The 20,810-nt window shown below is 38.4% G+C and overlaps 4 protein-coding genes across 11 annotated transcripts in view; 2 read left to right on the top strand and 2 right to left on the bottom strand.

The window, feature by feature from the left end:
- The first annotated feature begins 891 nt into the window (after positions 1–891).
- LOC135166410 (polyamine-transporting ATPase 13A3-like) lies at positions 892–9,076 on the top strand. Of its 5 annotated transcripts, none has more exons than XM_064128596.1 (14): positions 892–927; positions 1,012–1,214; positions 3,243–3,350; positions 3,755–3,825; positions 3,899–4,066; positions 4,329–4,399; positions 4,453–4,719; positions 4,856–5,060; positions 5,167–5,365; positions 5,498–5,609; positions 5,753–6,143; positions 6,230–7,313; positions 7,393–7,474; positions 7,657–9,076. In XM_064128596.1, the coding sequence occupies exons 3-14, from the start codon at positions 3,335–3,337 to the stop codon at positions 8,621–8,623; spliced, it is 3,633 nt and encodes a 1,210-aa protein (XP_063984666.1). In that variant the 5' UTR covers positions 892–927; positions 1,012–1,214; positions 3,243–3,334; the 3' UTR covers positions 8,624–9,076. The 5 variants fall into 5 exon arrangements, with proteins under 5 accessions (XP_063984666.1, XP_063984665.1, XP_063984664.1 ...); XM_064128595.1 differs by having other exon boundaries at positions 901–937; XM_064128594.1 differs by having other exon boundaries at positions 902–1,214; positions 3,225–3,350.
- LOC135166416 (testis-expressed protein 10) lies at positions 9,066–11,295 on the bottom strand. Its single transcript, XM_064128618.1, has 4 exons — positions 9,972–11,295; positions 9,634–9,871; positions 9,390–9,544; positions 9,066–9,254 (listed from the first exon to the last, which is right to left on the bottom strand). Exons 1-4 carry the CDS (start codon positions 11,293–11,295, stop codon positions 9,151–9,153), a joined length of 1,821 nt encoding a protein of 606 aa, XP_063984688.1. The 3' UTR covers positions 9,066–9,150.
- A 282-nt stretch (positions 11,296–11,577) lies between these two features.
- Positions 11,578–15,396, top strand: LOC135166411 (zinc finger protein 37-like). The gene is made up of 5 exons (XM_064128598.1): positions 11,578–11,854; positions 12,145–12,838; positions 12,944–13,695; positions 13,782–14,007; positions 14,276–15,396. Exons 1-5 carry the CDS (start codon positions 11,760–11,762, stop codon positions 15,095–15,097), a joined length of 2,589 nt encoding a protein of 862 aa, XP_063984668.1. The 5' UTR covers positions 11,578–11,759; the 3' UTR covers positions 15,098–15,396.
- Positions 15,181–20,810, bottom strand: part of LOC135166420 (uncharacterized) — a 96,653-nt gene continuing 91,023 nt past the window's right edge. For all 4 annotated transcript variants that reach the window (XM_064128626.1, XM_064128625.1, XM_064128627.1 and 1 more), the window contains one exon: positions 15,181–20,725. In XM_064128626.1, the coding sequence (XP_063984696.1) occupies positions 19,643–20,716 (1,074 nt within the window). In that variant the 5' untranslated portion in view covers positions 20,717–20,725 and the 3' untranslated portion in view covers positions 15,181–19,642. The remainder of the gene's footprint in view (positions 20,726–20,810) is intronic.

The following is a 20,810-nucleotide window of genomic DNA, read 5'->3' on the forward strand; positions in this document are numbered from 1 at the left end:
GTAAAATAATATTACCTCGATTACCATCGAATAAACGATGAAACTATATTGCCCAAGCACAATAATAATGATAATAATAACATTATTATGCAATAATAATCTGGCACATTTTTATCTTCTAATTTTAAATTGTTTTAGTTATTAATTTCCCTATTTTTCATATTTTTAATAGTGACAATTGAATTAATTAACCAAAATATCCGTGGATTCACTAAATGGATTGGTTTTAAGGTGTTGATAAGATTGAATGATGAAAGCTCGGCACTAAGCCGTCCGATAACTCTCAACTAATGAATGTCGCACACCAAAGACATGCGACATTTTATAACTAATTTTAATAGAATGCATTTCAAAAACATTTGTAATATTGATAAGCGTGTTTCTTTTATTACCATTGTTATAACTTGAATATATCAGAAAAATTATTTCACCGTTGATTAAGGCTGCTTCAATGTAAATGAGAGGTGATAAGGAGTAATTACTTTACCATCACGCTATATCAATTAGTGTTGCGGGCGATAAACCAAATTATCTCGAATTGAATTTCTTTTTTTCCTTTGAAAGGGGTAAAAAAAATATTTTTCAAATATAGTTCTGTCTGATATATGTTATATATCATATATTTTACATAGTTTATATGTATATTTTTTCGAAGAATTGGATAAAATAATGGAGAATGCATTTATTAATTAATTTATTAGCTATTCTAAGGTGGATTTGATTTGTCAATTCTAATGAATATTTTTCGTTGAGAAAAAATTCTCTCGTCTGAGGAAATGCATTTTAATCTCCAGGTGCACACGTAAATCAGGGAGGAGTAGGGGGAAGTGGTGACAGTGGTGGGAGTTTTTTATTTTCACATGACAGAACGAAACTGAGACGAGTGGCAGTCGGGGCAAGTGTCAGTTCCGCGCCGGATTTTCAATCGTGTGTACAAGTAATTTTTTTTTTTTAAAGAAAACGTACCGAGTGAATAATTGCCTAATTAAATTTTTATCCCTTATTTATCAGTGACGGGAGCAATAAACTATTTCATAAATGTGCAGAAGAAAAAAATATTTCCCTCAGCCCGACCGACGCTAGGAACAGAAATGTGGATTTAATGACTGTTTAAAATTTTTTTCTCGCTGATAAGAAAAAGCAAACAGATTTTTCAAGTGGTCCCGGTTATCTCGCGAGATTTAGAAATTTCTGGTGCCCGTGGTTTTACGGAGGTGAGTTAATGCCCCAGTGGTGACTGAAGATAAGATTTTTGTGATTATATCTGAGGAAAATCGGAGAAGAGGCTGTGGACTTTGAAAAATCGGTTGAAGATAAAAAAAAATTTCTCTCTCGCTTCACAAAATACTTTGGACTCTCATTACTTATTACACTTTATTATTTAATAAATTCAATTGTTTATAGTCGGTAAAAAGACGGAAGATCTAACACAGCGAAAAAATGATGATTTTCAGTAAAATTATTTGACGCCTGAAGGTTTTATTTGAATATTGCTTTTAGTTTTATCGCAGTGGGCAAAAAAATTATGAGAGGCTTGTTAATGTTTTTATTAGCGAAATACTTGTTTGTTAATTTAAAAACTATGAGTCGAGGTGGCTGGTAACCGTCCAATAATGCCCTTTGACTCACAAAATGAAAGTAAAATCGTTACATCACGCGACAACATCATTAGTTTCCACTAAAAAACTGACCACGTACCAGTGTCATCACGGTGCGTTTAATGACCTCGATACTACCTATATCGTCCCCATCAGATCCTTTCATGTATAATAATTCTAACCATTAAGACATTTCCAGTGTAACGTTCACCGTCAGTATCACAGTCGCGTCCTTCATTTTTTTATTAACATTAATTTTTTATTCCATTTTAATTGTTTCGCCATTTTTAATTTTGCAGTGGTATCGGTACATAGTTGTAGTGAGTGCTACATATAGTAGTTAATAATTGGATTTATTCATGAATCGTTGCAGTTTGATTGCCATAAATACATCATTATCGTGGCATTATCTCTTCAAGAGATCAATTTGCTGATGACTTATTCGTTTCATTACTATTGCATTTTGTATATCAAAAAGTAAATAGTTTTTACAGGATTAGTGCATAAAAATTAATTTGTTATAGTCGCCATAAAGAAGCATTATGGATATAAAATAATTAGAGCAACCTGAGAAAAAAACACTCTTCCTTTATCGGAACATAAAAATTTTGAATGCTATGGTCCAGAAGTCACCATTGCTTCCTGTCCCTCAAAAGTTAACAATCTTTTCTTTTAATCGACACATCAATTTAGCAAGAATTATTAAAATATTTTTAAAGAAACAATAGCAATTAGAATTGAAAATAAAAAGAAACCCATAGAACTTTTCTATTTGACAGAAATGGATGAAAATCACTTCTTAGTCACTCGACTAAGGTTCCGGCGCGATAACTGTTATCATTATCAATATGTTAATTCCCCCAATGTCCACCACATTTGCAGCAAGTGAAGGACTAATCATGGCAACCTTATCGCGTAAAAGAGTTTCATTTACTGCGACTTCAGCGTATATAGTTCAATAGTTTTCAGTTAATATAGACAAAATCTGCAGTCTGAAAACAACCGGAAGGTTTTTTTTTTCAAGAGCCTATCGCCTGAAAAATTATGACTTTGTCCACACGCTGTGTACGCAGGTGGAGTCTTTTATTATTAAATATTGGAGGCAATTGTCACGTTCGAGCTCGCCGATAAATTCTTGAATATCTCTTTGTTGCCTTCTTCACGAGACGATTCAATTTGACAGGCTATTGAAGGATGATAAATATTATTTCAGGTTTTTATTTTTTTGCTAAACTACGCGAGTATAGAATAAAAAAATAGTGCAGTGACGGGAGAAAGAATGATGTAAATAAATCAATAAAAAAGCAGTGCAATCGTAGTGGTAAATCATTAAATTTGGAATTTTTGATAATTATTTTCATTAATAATTTTTTCTCCCGTCGACGGATATTTTCAACGACATAATTAAGCCTAAACATAGAGTTTAACTGATAGAGAAGGGATAAATGGCTGACAGTTACGCTTGAAAAAAAAAATAATCTAATAAGAATCAAGGTTCCCAGAGTCCAAATCATAGATCTATCGTAATGACCCCGAAAATAAAAAATTTAGTAGTATTTCGTCATGTCTTCACGCTTGATGACCCCTAGAGTGTTTCTACGAGTTCATGCTGAGTCAGATGAGCAGTTTTATTTGTTCTTTCAGTAACACGGAAGTTCCCTCCGTCCAAAAACAAGGCCCATCTGCATTAGAAACTTGAGGAAAGTTTGCTTCACTGGATTAGTGCAGCGGACGTTATGACAAATCTCAATGGTAAAATATGATAAATTTATTACGAGAAAATAATCTGTGATTGTGCGAGAAAAAAAGGAAAAACTCGTTTGACCGTGATATTAGCATCGGTCACAGCGCGTGTGATAATAACCATTTACTTTCACGAGTTGTAATGGTTGAATGTGGTATGAGATCGAACTGATAGAAAATGAGATCAGAATATGTTGAATGAAAATCAATTTGACGCTTCAAAGGGAAGCAAAGAGAACAAAATTTATTTCCAAAAATTTTGTGATGGCATTACCTTAGTCATTGAAAATTATTTAGATTCTACAAGTTGAGACAAAAATCAGCAGTTTTCAATATCGAAATCAATTTATTAAAATTTAAAAAATCTACTTTACATTTAGGAAGTTTAAATTTATATTGCAATAATTTTTCAGGGTTAAATACTGATAAAAAGTCGGATCCGACGTGGCAGAAAATTAATTCTGGTCATGACACTGAAGAATTGGTAAATGAGAAACAAAAATACTCGGGAGAATAAAATTTCGGATAACAAAGTTGTTTATTGCTTATTATTTCAGCAAATAAATGGCTACGAACGCAGTTACATCTGCACATTTGTGACGTATGTCACTTACCTGTTAACACTTGGAATTCTCCGATTATTCTTCCATTGGTATCCTCATTTGCAGTTGTACGCCACTTATCGAAAATGTCCGTTGAGTCGAGCGACAAGATTACTCCTAATAGTAAGAACAATAAATACATGTTAGTGATCGTTGAGTGTGAAACTATTGATAACACTTGACCGTTTTTTGCTACTACTCCACTAAAGCTAGCTTGTTTCATTAAAAAAATTCCAACAACTGCGTAATCATAATTTCTTCTTGCTATAATTGCAAACTTTTCATACCTTTCCTTCAATTTATTATCATCATTACTACTCATTTAAAAGTATAATTGTATACTTATAAATTTTTATTTATAAGACAATTTTTACTCTCTTTTCAGGACGATTATCAAGGAAAATACAAAACATATTCTGTCAAGGACATCCGAGTTATTGGAACAAAGAATTTAAGGTGAATAGTCAATTTCAAAAGATGCAACAATAATCAAAAAAAAATTATTACAGATCTCCTGAGATGCTAAAAAGACTGGGTAATCCTGACCCCGAATTAGTGACTAGCATTGAAGGGAAAAAATTGAGCATAACTTTGGAAAACGGTACAAAACGCGATGTCTTGGAATATCGTGCTTTTTGGTTCAAAAAACAATGCTACATATGGGACGAAATTCAAAATGAATTTGCAATGCTCGTGGCACTGGATAAGTACGTGCCCTGCACGGAATTGCATCTAGGGTTCAATAAAGGTCTCTCCAAAGAGGAGCAACTGTTGAGGTAGAAAATTCAAAGTCATTGCTTGCTAATCATTTTCAATCAACACGTTTCAGTCAAGGATTTAATTTCAATAATGTTAATTTGGATATAATAATGGATAAATATTTAATATATTCATTGTCCGTTGAATTTTCAGGAGAATAGTGTATGGAAAAAACGAGATAATAGTGCCACTGCAGGGCATAATGGTTCTGCTATTGCTCGAAGTATTCAACCCATTTTACATGTTTCAAGTATTCACATTGGCTGTCTGGTTTGCCGATGGCTACTATTATTACACAGCAGCAATTATACTCATGTCCCTGTTTGGAATAAGCAGTTCCATCCTTCAAACACGCCGCGTAAGAATTCAAAGAGACGATTATCTGCATGATATTTTGTCCACTCGTGTCATTATGCTTCTTTAGTGGTTAATGATCGTTAACTTAATGTTGATATGGATTGTAGAATCAGAAAAATCTTCATGGAACAGTGGCTTCGACTGAGATGGTGCGTGTGAGGAGGAGTTGTGGGACCTTCGACACGGTTTCCAGTGCTGAGCTTGTCCCCGGAGATGTTATCGAACTACCGAGACATCAGGGGACTGTTGTTTGCGATGCAGTACTACTTACTGGACATTGTATTCTCAATGAATCGATGCTTACAGGTAAAATTTCTATTCGTGAGAGACTCGGCCCCCTGACCCTGTAACCGAAGCTCCCTAACGTTTATTAGCACTCTGGGCTCTGAGACTCCCATTCGGAAGCTAAACTATATTTTCTCCATCGTTATTTTTCAGGCGAATCTGTACCAGTCACTAAAACCCCCCTAACTCCAAAAAAAATTCTTTACGATCGGAAAGAATGCTCTCAACATACATTGTATAGTGGAACAATAATAATTCAAACGAGGTAATAAAAATTTCTAGTTTCATAGTAACTAAAAAACATTCTGTGATGTCAGGAGACATAAAACAGTGCAATTGAATAACATCTTTTTGTATTTGAATTTTAATTGAATTTAGTATTGAATAAACGTTTCAATGGGCACTTAGATTTTACGGAGACGGCCCAGTTCTCGCACGAGTCATTCGAACTGGCCTTCAGACAAACAGAGGTGCCCTGGTTGCTGCTATTCTATACCCCCCACCAGCCGATTTCAAATTCGATCAAGATTCCTACAAGTTCATAGGGATCCTGGCGGTGATATCATTTTTGGGATTTGTCTACACCGTTGTGACAAAGGCCTCCAGAGGTGTCACTGCCTCCTACATTGCCATCAAGGCGTTGGACGTCATTACAATTGTCATTCCACCGGCTCTACCGGCTGCTATGACCGTTGGAAAACTCTACGCCCAGGCGAGGCTTAAGAAAGCCCAGATATATTGCATAAATAGCCGGGTGATCAACGTCTCTGGGAGTATTAACTGCATTTGTTTCGATAAAGTAATTACTTACTCTTACGATATTCACTACTTTAATCCCCTAAAAATACCATCATAATCACATCCACCTTATTATGAACTCAACAGACAGGAACACTCACAGAAGATGGTCTAGACATGTGGGGAGTGGTTCCAAATACAGATGCAAGTCTTCAGGAAGCTGAGAAGGACATTCCAAAGCTGAGAAACCACGCGATATTCGAGGGAATGCTGGTCTGTCACAGTCTGACCCTTATAAACGATCAACTCTGTGGCGATCCCCTGGACGTAAAAATGTTTGAGAGCACCGGGTGGATCCTGGAGGAGCCAGACGTCGAGGACACAAGCAAATACGACCTCCTGGCTCCAACCGTGGTCAAGCCACCTGAGGACTCCTCCCAAATGTTCACCGAGAACATGAATCAAGTGTCGGAAATTGGAATTATCCAGCAGTACCAGTTTTCAAGTTCACTTCAACGTATGTCTACCGTTGTTAAGGTCTTGGGGACCGATCACTTCAGGATCTATACAAAAGGATCACCGGAGATGATTCTCAGTCTGAGTAAACCGGAAACTATTCCAGTTAACATTGTGTCCGAGTTGCAAAAGTATACGGAGCAAGGCTACAGGGTAATCGCCATTGGAAGGGGCTTCATAACTTCCAACTTCACCAAAATTCAGAAAATGCACAGGGATCAGATTGAGAGGGACCTGGAGTTCCTGGGTCTTGTGATTCTCGAGAACCGGCTGAAGGAGCCGACGATCAGAGTGATTGAGGAACTGAGGGAAGCGAATATTCAGATCCTGATGATAACGGGTGATAATATCCAGACGGCTGTGAGTGTCGCTAAGGAGTGTAAAATTCTCGAGAGGGACGAGACTGTCATCAACGTGACTATTATACCCTCAGAGCAAAAAGCCGACGCCAAGATTTACTTCAATGTGCAGGGGGTCCCTGCACAGCCAACCCTTCGGAGAGGAAATCTGAAGATCAATTACGAAGCCATTGAGAGAGGATTTCCTGCCCCAAATTATCGATTCGCATTGACGGGGCAGACGTGGCAGCTCCTGAGGGAGCATTACCCAGAGTTGGTGCCAAAGATTTGTGTGAGGGGGGCTGTCTTTGCGAGGATGACGAGTGACCAGAAGCAACAGCTTGTTTCAGAGTTAATGCAGCTTGGCTATTATGTCGGTATGTGTCGAAATATGTGATTTTTCGTCTATGAATTGCATAAACACTCATTTACTCGAGTTCGTACCTTCCATTCCAGCAATGTGCGGAGATGGGGCGAATGATTGTGGGGCTCTGAGAGCAGCGCATGCAGGAATATCACTGTCTGAGGCTGAATCAAGGTGATAACGAAATCGATTTTTTTCTATCTTATCTCAAAATGTCGTAGACATCGCTTTGAACTGCCTATCTTAGGGAAAAAAATAATGAATGAATTCGGATAAATTTTTTCCTCAACGATTAATATCGTTATCGACCTCGATTGTACAACATATATAAATTCGAACACATATTTACATTCCAGTGTGGCGTCACCCTTCACCTCCCGGATTCCAGACATCACCTGCGTGCCAAAAGTAATTCGTCAGGGGCGAGCAGCTCTAGTAACCTCTTTCGGAATCTTCAAATTCATGGTGACATGTGCCTTAACCGAGTTCCTCTCCACCATAATTCTCTACTCGATAGACTCGAATCTCACCGACATCGAGTTTCTGTTTATCGACATATGTTTGATCGTGAACTTTGCATTTTTCTTCGGGAAGACTCAGGCTTACGCCGGCAAATTGGCGTCTCACCCGCCAATGACCTCCATCCTCTCCTTCACTCCCCTGACCTCTCTGATCCTGCAGATGTCCATAATGTCGGCATTCCAGGCAGTAGCTTTCTTCGGGGTTCAGCAATTCGCCTGGTTCACGCCATTCGTCAGTCACGAACTTTTCCATTACACGAGCTACGAGAACTACTCAGTATTTTCCATATCGATGTTCCAATACATAACAACAGCGGTGATTTTTTCACGAGGAAAGCCCTATAGAAGGGCCATTTACACAAACAATTCATTTATATGCTCGATTATTGCGTTAACCGGAGTCTGCGCGTACATAACTCTTCGGCCTGCGCAGTGGATCGTTCAGATTCTGCAGCTCCAACTTCCCCCAAATTACGACTGGCCTCTTATCATCCTGGCCATGGCCCTGGCCAATTTCCTGATCTGTCTCTTTGTGGAGATGTTTATAATCGATTTTGTTATCGAGAGAAAGGCGAAGGCCAAGTTTTACCAGCCGGAGAAGAGCAGAAAGGAGTACTTGAGAGTTATGGAGGAGTTGAAGGCCGCTGACTGGCCCAAATTGAGCCGGGATACCCCGGTGTTGCCACTAACCCCCAGTGTCGAAAATGTTGTGGACGTGAGGGCGGGGGAGGAGCAGGACAAGGTGGGGGTGGATAACATGGCATTCGTGGACGATGAGGAGAGTAATGTTACCAAGTTTTAGAGTACCCTAAAAAGTCCATCTTATGTGACATCTAGCAATCCGAGAGATTATTCCAGAAACTTGTATTCTATTTTTCCAATTATGAAAGAATGATTGGCGCTTCATTCTTCTGCATAATTGCCTTTTTAAATAATGAAGCCTTGGGCAAAATGGGGCAGCGAGGCGAAATGGGGCACCTCGGAATTCTCAGAAAATTGACAAATTTAATGCGAAGAAATGTTTGAGTTTCCATATTTTAACTCTAGGGATTTTCTACCAAAACTACTTTTTTACAGTCGCATGCCTGATTTCGTCCTTCCTTACCCTATGTACTACAGTATTCTATAATGCAACTAATGTATAATTATCAACGATAAACATTTTTTGAAGAAATAATGTATTAGGACCCCGATGTGATATAGATTAACGTGGGTCGAAAGATATGAAATAAAAGCACTGAATGTTCAAGAAAAATTAGGCTGTACAAAATATAATCAGAAATAATTATTTACATATTCCTGACAGTGGTGGATAGCATCGGGAATTTATTAGAAATATATCTGGCCGTCCAAGAAGTGTAATAAATTGCAAATCATCAGTCTGGATCCTTTGTCGTCGTGAGATCCAATAATCTCGATTCTCTTTGCGTTTTCTGAGGGAAAGAAAAAAGTGATTATGATTTTGCCAGTTATTTCTCATTCCGTCGTATGTTTTTGGTTGCTTCTTAGGTATTTGTTGACTGCCAATCATTTTTTAAATTTATTCAAACAATAAATCATTTATTTACCGATGATTTGGTCCTGCTTCTTGGCTAATTCTCCACGAATCCAAGTTCCATGCTGCAGAACAGCTCGATTCAACATCTGTATCGTATTGTCATGAATGCTTTCATTCAATAGTAAATCTGGCAGAGTTTTGACGAAATTTCTGAATGAAGATTCCCTGTGATCAAGTTCATCAATCGAGTTATAAACACAAGTGTAAAAATGAACAATTCATCGCTAACCCTCAAGAATAAATTGTGCACTTACCTTTGGAGTTGGTTCAAGCGATGATCCAGGACAATTTCTCCAAGAATGACAAACAATTGGCTTTGTAATTCTCGTTTTGGCTGCCTGCAGGCGGTGGAGATAGTCCCCCGGAGAATATTTCCAAGGTTGACGCCATTCCGGTACAAATTTTCACTGGCCTTCAGAAATAAAATCCTTAAGAAATTGGATAAAATGGGCAAAGCAGCTGCGTCATTACTGCTCCACGTTCTCAATCGCTCTGAATCAAGATTAATTTATCGACATCATAAACATTGAAAAAAATTCCCTCTCCTAATCTATGATGACTTATTTATTAAATAAATGTTATAAGCACTCACCACAAACATACTGAATAGTCCTCTCCAACCCCTCCCTCTCTAATTCGCCAAGTGTTCCCCTTCCGAGAACTCCGGCAAGAACCACTCCAATGCCAAAATTCTCCTGGACCATCCCGACCTCGTCTCCCTCTCCGAAGTCTCCTTGTCGCTTACGTGCCCTCTCCGCTCGCCTAATCACTCCATACGGGAACCCCGCAAGAAAAAACTTGGTAAATCCTTCTGAAACTTCACCCCGGAACCATTCCCCTAGCTCCACACCCTCAAGAACTTCCAGAATGTCCAAAAAATTGATAAAAATTTTCACGACAACTCTGAGAGTTTCCACGGCCTCCTGTGATAACAGACTGCCTCCATCTTCTTCCATGTCCTTAGGCCTGACCTCCACCCAGCTGTCCATCATCAGAGGTACGAGGACCTTGACGTAATTTTTAAAATCATCTTCACTGAATCCCTCACCCAGCACACCCTCCTCATCATCGCCCCCAAGACAACAAATATCGAGGTTATTTCCCCAGAGGGAAGTGAGGCAGTTGTTGTCGCTGTCAACAATAATTTTTTTGACTTCTGAATTTCTCTTTAAATTTCTCTGAAGCTTGAGGTCACTGATGATCGAGTTGAAGATGCTTGAGAGACGCTCGAGAACTTTGATTCTCCACTTGATGGCGGTATTTTTGGAGCTGAGCGTCGTTGTGAGTCGTCGGGATGCCGTGGATGCCTGATTATGATTGGAAATCATGTCGAGAAAATTTGGGAGAATTTTCCGGGCATTTTTGGATACGAGAGAGGGACAGGAGTTGACGAGAACGTCGAGGAAGGCGAGGGAGTCCTCCTTAATCGACGGATTGATGTGTGTCATTGCACACCTGAGGTAGGAGACGAGGATCTCAGAGAACGGGGAGAGCTGTTCCGTGGAGAGGGGCGACAAGAGAAGGGAAAGGACCCTCAGGGTGTCCCTTCGAATGTCTCTCTCCTTGTCGAGCGCCAGAGAGGAGACACCCTGGAGGAGGGCGTTCAGGTGACAGCTGAGGAGCTCCAGTGGGTAGTTTTGAAGGATATCCTTCATCTCCCTGATGGCATCCTGGCGGACTGTTGAGTTGTGGTGCTGAAGACGGCTCAGCAACTCCTTGACGTTCAACTTACGACGACTGACAATCTCACTCAACTCGTGAGACTTTAACTGTTCCCTTATGACTATCTTCTTCACTTTGAAACTCGTGTCTGTGATATTTTGCCCTTTGGGGAGGGTTTTCCCTTTTTTTGTTTTCAACTTCACCTTTGCCCTTTCGGACTTTAAATTCTTCTGATGTCTATGATTTTTACCCATTGTCAATTCACGAAATAAAGACTACAGTGAGGTTAAAACTTTTATCAAAACACTAAATTGAGGTTATGTCCTGCCCACACTTTATCATGAATTATCCATTCATTTTTAAACAACAATGTAACTAGTGCTCTCTGTGTGCGATGGGCGGAACCCTCATTCTTCCAGGGGCATTTGTAAGTATCGACCTCTGTGTAGCACAGGCCGAACACACCCAGGATACAACGCCAGGCATGGCGTTCCGAGGTACTTGTCACCTTCTGTTGTAGGCACCAAAGGTTCACAACACCCTTCTATGTCATGCCTAGACGTAGGTGATGTTGTTTTGGAGAGTAAATGTAAATATTGGTGTTTGCCACTTGCTCCGGACATCAATTATTCCCAGAAAAGAGGAGAAATCCCGCCGTTTGAGGATTAGGGTTGATAAGAAATGTTTCAATTGTTGAATTAACATTGAATTAATAAAAATGAAAGTCGTCTGTGCTGCACCAAATTGTAAATACTCGTCTGATCATGAAGACTCGAGTCATGTCATTTTTGTCAGCTTCCCGAATGATGACACGTGAGTGTTCAAACTTTTACTCATTTATTTACTCATATTTATAGCTTAGTCTACGAGAGAGTAGCTCCAATATTTTGCTGATGTTATTAGGAGACTTTCCTCTCCAAAAATCAAATGGACGTAATGTCTTTTTCCATGAATGTAGACCTTAATTAACTCCACTAATTCACACCCATTAAATGCTCATTTTTTAGTTAATGATGACAGAGCAAAGGATTATTCCATTGACAATTCATTATGTTGCATTTTCACTGACAACTTAGGGTAATTATTACCGCTTGTGTCTGTAGGGCTACAGTATGGGCTCACAACTGTGGTAGACCAGACTTAATAATGAAATCAAACGAAGAACTACACCTTAATTACTACATTTGTTCGGACCACATAGAAGACCAATATTTTCTGAGCAAAACAAATCCGATAATCATCACTCAAGGGGCAATACCAACTCTCTTCAGCATTGAAGTGCAGCCAGGTCAATTGGACTCATTCAAGCCTTCGTATTCATCCAGCGACGTCATAAATCCCTTAGAATTGAGCGATTGCCAGGAAACCTATGTGGGCGGAGGCTCGGAGTATCAAAACACAATTTACAATGGTAATATCCCCAATGATAACGATGGGGCAGATGAAATTGATGGAAATGAGGAGGTGCAGAGTCAACAGGAGAATAATCTTAATTTTGAAAATATCAGTGTTAACATAGACCACTTCGAGGACATGACAATGAGGTTCTTGAACCTTTGTAGAATTTGTGGAAAGAATGCTACTGAATACATCAACATTTTCGATGGGAGAGAGGATGGGGTCACTCTTCAGGAGAAAATTAGAATTCATTTGCCGATTGTCATGGAGAGTGAAGATGGATTGCCACAGAAAATATGTGGAGACTGTCATGGAAGGATTGAGAGTGTACATGCACTTGTGATAACTAGTTTATTGAATGATATGAAATTAAGGAAATTTTTGAATTTACCAAATAAGGTGAGAATCGCATGCTTTAAGAAATAAATTTGCTTTTGCCAAGTATATTTATTTACCATTGATGAATACAAAAATGCGATTATCAGTTTTTTTTTCTTTTTTCAGTACAATTACGAAGAGAAATATCGAGCCCTCGTATCCCAATACGAACTCCACTCGACAACCGAGGCATTCTTCGATGGTATCACCCACGAAAGTTGCGATTTTCCCAAAAATTCGGAAAGCCCGAGTTCTCCATGTCCTGAAAAAGAAAAACCATCGAAATTCGTATTACATGCAGACCTGAATAATTTAATCCTGCAGCCCCTGCAGTTCCAAAATGAAGAGAGAACCAAGACTGATGTGCATAGCCCTCCAGTGATGTTAACAGCTGAGGTTATGATTGAGGAACAACCGGAGCAGATGAACTCTTCAGAAGGACACGATGGATTCCATGCAGAACCTGATAGCGCTTCCGTACTGAGAGCAGATGCCAATCCTTCAGGCAAGGATGTTCTCCTGAATGATAACGATGGGGCAGGGGCACCTGAACAGGTGTCAGTAAGGTCGAGTCGTCGATGTGGGCACTGCTCCCAGTCCTTTCTCCATCGCAAGGACTTGCAGTCGCATATAACTGAAGCTCACAACGGCGAAGGGGCACTATTCAAATGTGGATTATGCGACAAATCGTACGAAAAGTGGTCCAGCCTGGATGTTCACGAGGCCACTCATCGTCAGGATAAGCCTTACCTCTGCGATCTCTGTGGAAAGAGCTTTAAACACTCGAATAATCTCAGGGGACATAAACGTGTCCACCTGGATGCCGCTAGGAAAAAGCGACATGTGTGCGAAACTTGTGGAAGTGCATTTCGATCAAGGTAAATAGTTTTTACATTTTTTTACAATGATTTTCACTACAAGATAGGTCTTCCATTTATTTGTTTTGTTTTTTCAATTTATTGAGGTTTCATCTTCGGGAGCATATGAACCAACACGATGGAAACAAGCCCTACGTGTGTGAACAATGTGGAAAGGCGTTTTCTAAGAGAATCCAATTAAGGCAACACAAATTGTCTCATGGAACTAACAAATATGCTTGTCCAATCTGTGGTATGACTTTCAATCGAAGGGGCAATATGAATACACATTTCAAGCGACATAGCAACAGCGATGGAACGTATAAATGCAGTGTAAGTAATTTTTAATATTGAATTAGATCAAATTGGATTCACTGTTTATTATCTCAATAATTGGGAGACACCAGAAACATCTATATAAGACCGGGTAAATCGAATAATTTCGACATTTTTTCATTATAGAGTGTAATTCATTTGAGAATTCACTGAGTAAATGCTTCTTAAACAATGGGCTACCGTTAAAAGGTCGCTTTTAAATTAAAAATATATTGTTAATAGTATGCGCAAGTGCATATCTGTAATAAAAAAAATTATTCTCCAGGTCTGCGACTGCAAATGCAAGTCCATGAGTGACTTAAAGTCCCACCGAAAGACTCACAGCCTAAACGACATAATCGAAAGTATAAAACAGAGATCTATCGATCAGACAATTTTTCAATGTTCAACTTGCAGTCGAGTATTTTCGAAGCGCACCCACCTGTCCAATCACGAACGAATTCACAAAGTTGATCAGCCGAAAGTTGAATGCGACAAGTGTGGAAAAAAATTAGCGAATAAAAGCTCCTTAAGGTATCACGTGAAGTCGATGCACACGTGCGAACGAACTCACCTATGTCAATTTTGCGGTGATGCATTTATCTCCAGAGAAGCCAGACTCATTCACGAGAGAATCCACACCGGCGAGCGACCCTATTCCTGCAAATTGTGTAATATGGAGTACAGATGCTCGAGCAATCTGAGCCAACACATGAAAGCTCACGCCGAGGTTCGTCCCTTTGTTTGTCAATATTGTTCCAAGTCCTTTACACGAAGATCAGCTGTGACCGTTCATGAGCGAATTCACACTGGTGAAAGGCCATTCGTCTGTTCTGTGTGCAATCGTGGATTTTACCAGAAATATGACATGGTTAAGCACGAAAAAACACACGAAATAAAAATACTCAAATGCGAAAAGTGTGAGGAGACTTTCAACTCGAAGAGCGAAATATTGAAACACCTGGAGTGCAGCCACAATTCAGAACGACAATCGACAGAAGTCAGTGGAGAATATGTGGAAATATCGGGGAACTTCGATAACTATTCGTTAAACGTCGAGTGCTCCATGGGAGAAACTGAGCAAATTGACGATATTCAATACTCGTGAATGGGAATAGATTTTTTAAGGGAATATTATAGTTGATGAGGAGCAGTGGGAAAGGTCAATAAATTGTAATAAACATTGCTATATATAGAATAATATACTCTTTATTGTTTTTTATGGTTTTTGTTGCTGTCCATATTGTGTTGTTTCTCCTTTTTCATTGTTTGTTTTTCCAGTTTTTCTTTTTGTTTTTTCCACTGCCGATATTTTGGTAACACAGTATGTGATACAATTTTTGCTGCTAAAACAACGGCCGATCATACGTTCGCATATTATGGGACTTGGAACCGCTTGAGACTAGATTTATCATTTCTTTATATCTGTATTATTTTTGTCAATTTTTTATTCACCTGATTTATCAGATTCGTCTGAAATTCGTAACGTGAGGCAACAGATCTGCACTTAACTTATCCAAATTCATTAGTTAAATTTTTGTTTTTCGATGCGGTGTTATGGAGAGTGCAGGGTAATTGCCAGTGATCGGCTCGTTTTTTAGAAATATACTGTGAGTCATGAAACATTGTTTTGTTTTGCCTATTGTTTATCTATTAAAGAAGTACGCGAAAACTCGAAGCACACAATGGACAAAGCGAAACGATAAAACTCGTAATTACTATATATTCTCATAAATAATTTCATTATTCAATTCGAATTTCGTCCACTGATTTAACAATTTTTTTTTCATTTTCCATTTTTTTTTTATTCTTCTGGAGTTGCTCGCTTTGTCCCGTTATTTCGAGTTCACAGCGTATGTTCTTATTCGATGCAACTTTAACTCTGTCTTTCTGTAAACCTTCATCCTCTGCGCTACTATTTACAATGTACAGTGTTGTCTTTCCTGCCCTAAGTTTCCCGAGGCGTTGCTCGATCTCCCACGATCCACGATTTTTAAAAAATGGCAAGACATGATTGACAAAAAAAATCGTAAATTTCATTTTGTAAGGGATTTTTCCAATGAAAACAAAATTTAATGGGACTGTCTATGAATGCATGATTGTAATTGAATCGCACTAATAATTCAAATCGCCAAAATCGAACCGATTGATCGACTAGCGCCGAGAATCCACACGACCAGCGTGAAGAAATTTTTCAATTAATAATTAAAAAAATCTCCATTTGCAATTTCAACAAGTAATAACATTGGAAGATGAATTGTCACTGCAGGGAATAATGTCGTTAGCACGATTCTCGATTAAGTCGATCGTCATAGGCCGAATGAGATGAGAGAGGGTAGATAAAATATAAAAAAGAAAGAAAGGGAACCGGAAAATTGATTTTTTAGGCTCAAGATTGATGAATTCGTGAATTAAGTGAGATCTCTCAAACCGCCCCGTTCACTTACCAAGGTAAATATATAGTAATCTTATATATATACTTCTTGTTCTCATATATATGTATATATATAATATATAATATCTTATGTATATTTTTTAAATTTTTATACCTATTTTTTTTTATCTCGTCACTTAAAATTAACCTTTTGCATCACTATTTATACTATTTACAATTGTTCTTTCTTGTTTTTCATCGTCTCTTCACCTTTGTAGTCACCGAGTAATCAATAATTCTTTATTGTGAAACGTATAAGAAACATTTATGCCGTGCACAGCCCACTAATCTCTCGAGCAATTGCATTATCCGTTCAGTCACGCTTCCGCATTAAATTTATTTTTCTCTCACTTCCATAGCCCTTTCAGCGAGTACAATTATTCGATTTTAATCATGATGAAACTGACGGTGTTCTGGCCAGGGGAAAATTCAATTCGGGGGATTCGGAAGTCAAGTCAGGTGAATTTTGCTGCAACTTACGGTAAACGTATCGAAATCTAAACAAAATTAGCAACGATGAATTTCGTATTTATTTACTTGTAAAATTAATTATTTTGAAGAATATAATAACTAATGAAAAAGTCACTGTTCAAAATTTTACCGAAAATTTTGAATCCATGTTTTTAGAAATTATTTCGCTCTTCATAAAACACTCCTCGACTTTCCTGACTGACATCTTTCCCTGGCAAATTTTCCGCTATTCATCCTGTATTCGATTTGCGCGCCAGTACTGCTGGGTCAACGAAAGTTACTTTTTAATTTGAGGAAATCACTCCCAGCATTCCCCCTCCCCGCCCAACCTTCCTCAAAGGCCTCCACGAGACGCGTCCCGCCGAAAAAAATATTAAATTTTGAGTATTTGTTGGCAATCTGATTTCGGCAATTCAATCCTCCCATTGTCCAACAGATTGGAAGAAAGTAATTCAATAAAAAAAATCAATCAATTTAAGTTAATATTGCTTTAATAAAGAAAACCATAATAGCAATTGCATAATTTCAATGAATTACTGTTTTGTATTAATCAGTCGAGTCCTGTCCGCTATCTCACCAACTCAATTTGTTCTATTACTCCTTGTTTTCATTTAATATCATTAAGTATAGCTGCGCTGGTTGGACATACGATTCTCCTGCACTATCAATTGCATTGTCCACAGTTCACAGAAATAACGGGTCATCTCGCACATCAGTGGCTCGTCACACGCATTTTCTTTACAATTTTTTTTTTTTTGTAAACTACTTTGGAGATCAGTGACGCTGTGACGTGCCCCCTCGGCGATAATAGACCCTATAATTCTCTTTCACAATTCACCTCTAAATAATTTAATAAATCCAGGTACTTTTTGACGGTATTTCTTTTATTCATCATAAACGCGATTGAATTGGCGGTACGCGTCTACGCTCGCATGCAGTTTTATCATGATTTTTTTTCTTCAGGAAAAATACCGTGAGTTTTGAAATTCACGAGCTGTTTGAGCAGTGCGTCTGGTGGGTTAATGATCGATTATAGAATGATTTTAAAAAAAATTTAGTTAATCATTCAATTTTTCATGAAATGTGACATTTTCATTTTTGGTCTGATTGCGAATTATTTTTTCCACTTGTGATTTGTGGGTAATCAATTGTTGTTTAATTTATCAAGTGAGTTATTTATTACAAATTTTTTTAACTGAAAAAAAAACATAGAAGTATTTACTGATTACTGCATTTTTAAATTTATTCGTTATTGATCATCAATAAAAAAAATCGATCTTTAACGTAGATTTAAAAAAACTCGAACAGTGGTGAAGTGTAAAAACTCATTGCATATCCCCTTAAAATGAAAATTTTCCAATTAGTTTCATCACAAGTCACAAATTAAATCGTTAATTAATCGGCGATTCTGTTGCATATTGGCTGAGATAGATTGCGTATTCGTAAAAAAAGCACCATTTGACAATGGAAAAAGAGAAAATCAAAAATGAAAATATATGTCTGTGCAGAATCAGGTGTGAGCGTAGGCCACGACGGTTACATACCGTTCAAGGAACGTCATCACGATTGATCACCGATTTAAAAACAAAAACAGATAATTCTCACATTATTAAATAAATTCAATCATCGTGTGACGTTCAGTCTGATTTCTTGGATTGTCAACGTTGTCCAGCTAGGCAGGCGATGTCTACTAATCGATTGTGAGCGGTTATGGAAAAAAATTATAGGAATAGTCGAGGCAAATACGTTACGAATAAAATTGACACTAAAATGTTTAACACCTCGACAATTATCCCTGGTCATTTGAAATTGCTCAGAACCGTGCATCCCCAGCCCGGGGGGAGAAAATAAATCGTTGAAAATCCGAGAAGTTACTTAACATTGCCTACCTGATTATCACACAGGTACGGCACGGATTTCATTTTATTTTTCATTGTTATTTCATGACAATCAAATCATATGATGATGGACTTTGTGTTTGTTTTTGTTAATGGTAAATTTTTCATTGTCTCACTGTTTGAATTCTTCCGAAATTTGAGCTGCGACTCACTTTAAGGATATTCAAGCATTTTTCCCCTAGAATTACCATTCCCCCTCATTCTCTGATGATAAATAAATGAATAACATCATTACAAATCCGCACAAATAATTTTTAGGAGGTAAACTAAGCTATCCCTAAATAATGTATCGAAAAAAAATGTTGTGTGTATTCAGAACTGAGAAAAAAATAGCAAAAATCCTTGGATATCCTTAATTGTCATTCACAATATTGAATTGAATTGATTGAAAAGGAACACCTCTAAATTTCAAGAATAATATCGAACAGTGCACTGAATAAAGAATTTTGGTGGCTTACTTGGTGATAAAACTCATGATATCAAAGAACGACAAGTAAAAAAATAATCTTGAAACCGAGGTAAATGGTATTGGAGTGGCATGTAATTGACACGAGCCGTACAGTAACTCCCATTTCACGTGAAATAAATAAAACATTGCATCCTCAGCATCGATGCAGCCAACAAGTATCACCGTAACACCGGGGTCATCCCGTATTACCGATCGTGGCGCTGTGCATCGTTGTTCAGTATTTCGTAATATCATCGTCGCGGGTAAAAAAAAAAACATGATTAATGGAGCACCATCGATAGCAACAGCCACGAATAAATATTCCATTTAAAAAATTTATTTACCCTGGTGCGTAAGTGGATAAAAATCGATGAGATGGCTCAACGATGCCAGTATCGGTGGCTATGAACCAACGCACATCAACGATTCGTGGTTACTACTCGTATTACAACCATTTGTTGTTGTTGTATTTGTGCTAATTGAAGAGGTGACATGATGATCCTGCGTTGCGGTAGACGCAGTTACCGATACATTTGTACTTCTCAGGATATCATCAGCCGAAAGTGGTGTTAATTTCCATCCAGGCATAAAGTCTAAGTCTAATTCAGGGCCAATATCAACATCAAGTAGCTCGTTGTTGTTGAGTGGATCAAGGGGTGATTGACTTGACAATGATAATACACTACCCCAATTTATTGAACGGCTGTCGTCACTGTCACCAATACCCGAATCAACATCAGTTTCATTGGATGATATTGGTGGCATTGGAAATGGTGTAAGTCTACCCTGTTCAGGTGGTTGTAATTGTGCCATTGGTGCTTGTATAACAGGCTCCATTGGTGGTGGACTTCTATCTCTCTCCATCTCTCTTTCAAGATGCCTCAGGGTATTGCATATGAGTACAGATCTATGCAAACTTGGATCGGGAAATTGACGATACCTAGCGAGTTTACACATTGATATATTAAGGACGGCTAGTCTACGTTGTCTATAACACGCTCTACCACGTCTACACCAGCTTGATCTTGAGCCCTCGCAGCATCTCTCATTAGCACGGTAACTCGAGCCCAATTCCAAATAACTCTTTCCATTCTCCTCCCTTCGTATCGTCGGTGGTTCGTAATGATGTGGTGTACCCCACTGTGGCTGGGGTCTCGATAACTGATTGTAACCATTGCTACTGCTACGCTGATGATAATAATGTTGGGATGGATGATGCAACTGGGTTGCTGCAGGCGGTGAACTTGTCGTTCCTTGGCATGGATTTGTTTGTAGACATTGGGAATTAACTTCCATGTCGTAGTACGATGATGACGATTGATTCAGTTGTGGTGTGTAACTCTCCTCCATTGCCCACCAGCTGCCCTCTACTCTGCCGAGTTTTGATGGGCTCTCACCCATGTCCATATCGAATTCCATGCAGCCCACACCTCCCTCCAGTTTACGTTTACCTGCCGTGGCCTGCAGACCCATCATTGCACAACTCTGTAACATAATTTATTTGGCTTTCATTAAAAATGTCTAGTCATTAAATCAAAATCGATATAATCATAAATTATGAATTATGGCT

Source organism: Diachasmimorpha longicaudata, chromosome 10 (genome assembly GCF_034640455.1).
Source record: "Diachasmimorpha longicaudata isolate KC_UGA_2023 chromosome 10, iyDiaLong2, whole genome shotgun sequence".
In the NCBI taxonomy this organism is placed as follows: Eukaryota; Metazoa; Arthropoda; class Insecta; order Hymenoptera; family Braconidae; genus Diachasmimorpha; species Diachasmimorpha longicaudata.